We start from the raw sequence: 3,476 nt of genomic DNA on the forward strand, positions 1-3,476 counted from the left end.
TCCTTGCACACTATCCTTGATTGCATTATCACTTTGGTAATGACTCATTTGTTCACATTTTTGTAGGTGCTGCCGTCATAACATCTCCCTAGTGTAAATGAAGCTATTTAGTATCATCAGATCTGTTGGCATTTATTTAGAAGCCCCAGAAAAGAAATCCCTTGTTGCAGCCAGTCAGCAGCAGTCTGCTTCCTGTGTTGCAAAACTGGCAGGAATAGTCACCTAAACCTCTCTTTTGCAGGGGAAAATTAAAGTTCTTAATCACTGGATAAGCAAACAACCTGTATAGCTGTACTGCCAAACAAAGGTTTCTGATGTGGGCCCACTGACCCGTGCATAGAACAGTGGTTCTGCAGACCATATCCCTCCCTATTCTGCTTTCAGCCCTCCCAATCAAGCTCTGAAGTCCTCAAAATGCTTTCAGCTCTGTGTTTTTTTTGCTGGCTTTGTTTTTGGGTTTTTTTTCCAGGGAGAAGATAAAGCCTCTGCATAATACTTGTCTTACCTCATACCTTTACTACAGGCTACAGAGTTTTCTTCCTTCTTATTAGCCTCCTGATAGCACTTGGCAATGTCGTTCACTTTACTTACAGCTGTGTGTTGGTGTGTTTATCTAGACTTAACTCTAGGGAGCTGGAGAGGGATTTCAAGGTGGGGTTGTTGTGAGAGCCTGTCTTAAACTGCCTGCACTGAGAGTGAGCTTGATGCTGCCCAGGAGTTGGTGGCCATGTGGAACCTCCATTGCTCTTCCCTCTTCTGAGCATGTGAATGTTCCTGCAGGAGCTGGGAGGGTTTGGGGGTGCTACCAGCTCCTCTGAACACAAACAGAAATAAGCTTTTGTGTTCTTCTCTTTTGGGCAGTTTTTCTGTAAAAGTATCACAAATTTTTAAGGGGTGCTGGAGTTGCTGTAGAAGTGAATCTATATTTAATGGTTGCCAATCTCTTGATCAAAGGCAGGGCCTATCATGCTTTGAAAGACTGGGAAATCGATCCTGTCTGCCATATGCTGAGAAGTCATGGTTAGTTGCATGTTCCTCTTGAATTTCTAGGAGTGAGAGTGGTGAATGTGGGACTGACAATACTGAAAGTCCACAAGAACATCTATTTGTGCTTTTTTTTTTTTTTTTTGAAGAAAATTCAATTTACTTTATATAGAAGTTCATTAAACAAGCCTCTTGGAAATAGGTGTTTGGGTATGTCTGTCTGCAGCGTTCCTGCCATCTTTAGGTAAACTGGATAGAGCTTTCAGCCTGGGACCACTCACCTGAACCTGAAGTAACAGTGTTGACACAGGTTTCCACAGAGGTGTTTTTCTCAGTGTAGGAAATAATGCTGGAAATGTTTAATGTTCTGAAATGGCAGAGGCCAAAAGAAATGTTTCAATTTCTTTTGAAGGTGGCTGTTAAATAGCTCTGTGCTCATACCTAATCAAGTCCTTGTGTGTTTGACATTCAGTTGTTTCCCCTGTCTGAAACAACCCTTAAGAATATTCTTTCTTTTTCAGATTCCCTTTCCAGTCTTCATCTGGCTTTTCTAGGTTTACATCTTAGTTATTGTCTTTAAAGCTATGAGTACTTACAGTTCTTGGGGGGTGTCTTTTACTGGTTCATTTGGTTATTTTGCATCTTCCCAACTGTAATCACCTGGAGCTTGAGAAGTGAGAAGAAATATGTGTGTTTGGGAAGCATGTTGAAAGTATTTGAAACGCAATTTGGTTTTAGATTAAATTAATCTTTTCAGATGTGTCCTGTTACTTCTCCATGTAATCTACTTTAGCATGATCACAAGCATATTTTTGAAGCTACCTGGGAGCAGTTTAGCTGCTTCTAGCTGTAGCTTAGACAATTGCACAGAACCAGAAACCAATAAATGAAACTATTTTGCTGCTGAAGCTTGGCTAAAGCTTATTACAAGAACTGCTCTTGCAGGAGTGTGAGAACTTGTTTTTCTAACAGTCCTCTGAAGCTTTTGAAGAACTGTGGGAAGAGGGGGTCTGAGTAGCTCATTGTGTTATATATTTTCAAAGGGGTAAATAGAGTTATCTGGGTAGGCTTATTAAAAGAAAGTTGTTTATATCCCTTTCAAAAGGAGACTGTAGTGGGTTTCCCCTGATTTACCTCTGAAGCTCAATTGAGCCTGCACCAATCTTTTACTGAGAGACTCTCATGGGTGTCTTCCTCCGACATGATCCAGAGGAGGTGGGAGAAAAGTGCTTTGAGGCTAGGGGTGAGCATGAGGCTGTGTTGCTAGCCTGCCACTGCAGCTCTCTGTGCCTCTGGACTGATGATTTGCTGCTGCTCACTCGCCAGCCTGTCTGCGTTCGGTTATAGAGACAAAGTGGCTTCAAACAGCGCTGTTCCAACCATGGCCAGAAATCCCTGTTGCTGGTAAAATGGAAGGTGTCATTCTTTCCAGGCAGCATACCTACTGGTATTATTACTGTTTGGATTTAGTTAGAATAACGGGAATGGTATGTGGGGCATCAAGAAATGCCAAAATCCAAGATGAGTGTGTTTCCCCGGATATTGTATATCAAAGATGTTATTACTTGGGTGCTGGTCAGGTAAATTAACAGTTGCTACTTGATATTTCCAGTATAAATAAATAAGACAGCTATTAGGCAGTCATATTTTTAGGTACTGGTTTAACTGAGGCAAAACAAACATGTATTTTGTGGACAGCAAGGGACATACAAAAGTGTACTTTACTTGATTTAGAGAGATAATTTAGAGACCCGAGAGGTAGCTCTCCCTCCTGGCAAATCTGAATACTAATCTTTTTAGTTTGGTCTGGAGCTCAGCAGAAGTGTTTAGCTTGAACTGGATGAAGATATAGATTGAATTTTAATCTGTAAAAACTTATTACTCTTTGGTTTTCTTTTACAGTGGTTTAGAAATTGAGGAAAAGAAGTTTGGCTCTAGTAAGCCTTAGAATTATAATTGTTCTTTTAAACAGGCTTTTATGTCTATATTAAATATGAGAAGTATACAGGAACTCATGGTGAAGGGGAAGTTTTAATAACAAATGTTGGGCAAGATAAATATTAGTGCTGCTATTTGAGTGCTTCACAAATATTGGAAAACTACACATCTTTGTGTGGAAGGGCAATGTCTTCAACAGGGATCTTGGAACACAGTGTTGTCCCCCTAGCCCATGGAGGAAGACTCTCGCAATTCTGAGATCTGAATTTCAGGAGTAGAAGTCCTATGCTTTTTTCATGGTACTTTAATGTTTTATGCACTTATATAGCAAACTGAAGGAGGTTTGTAGTTGTGAAGTAAGCATTAATATTGTGAATCCAAATGCTAGAAACTAATATTTTTACTTGGGAGGCTGTGAAAAGTGAGAGCCAACTTGGGACAGTTACTAAAGGTCAGAGTTAAATAATGATAAAACCTTTTCATGCTCATTTTTCCTGTTTTTTGTTTCCTTTCCCAGGCATCAATTTTGGACTTGCACTCCGGAGCTCTTTCCC

General features: G+C 40.3%; 1 protein-coding gene across 1 annotated transcript in view; it reads left to right on the plus strand.

Moving 5' to 3' along the window:
• The window catches only part of OGFOD3 (2-oxoglutarate and iron-dependent oxygenase domain containing 3), a gene marked incomplete at its 5' end in the record, with an annotated part of 37,689 nt that overhangs the window by 8,001 nt on the left and 26,212 nt on the right, over nucleotides 1-3,476 (plus strand). Inside the window, one exon of the mRNA XM_010009295.1 lies at nucleotides 3,440-3,474. Within this exon, the coding sequence (XP_010007597.1) occupies nucleotides 3,440-3,474 (35 nt within the window). The remainder of the gene's footprint in view (nucleotides 1-3,439; nucleotides 3,475-3,476) is intronic.

This window comes from Nestor notabilis, unplaced genomic scaffold (assembly GCF_000696875.1).
Source record: "Nestor notabilis isolate BGI_N333 unplaced genomic scaffold, ASM69687v1 scaffold26792, whole genome shotgun sequence".
In the NCBI taxonomy this organism is placed as follows: domain Eukaryota; kingdom Metazoa; phylum Chordata; class Aves; order Psittaciformes; family Psittacidae; genus Nestor; species Nestor notabilis.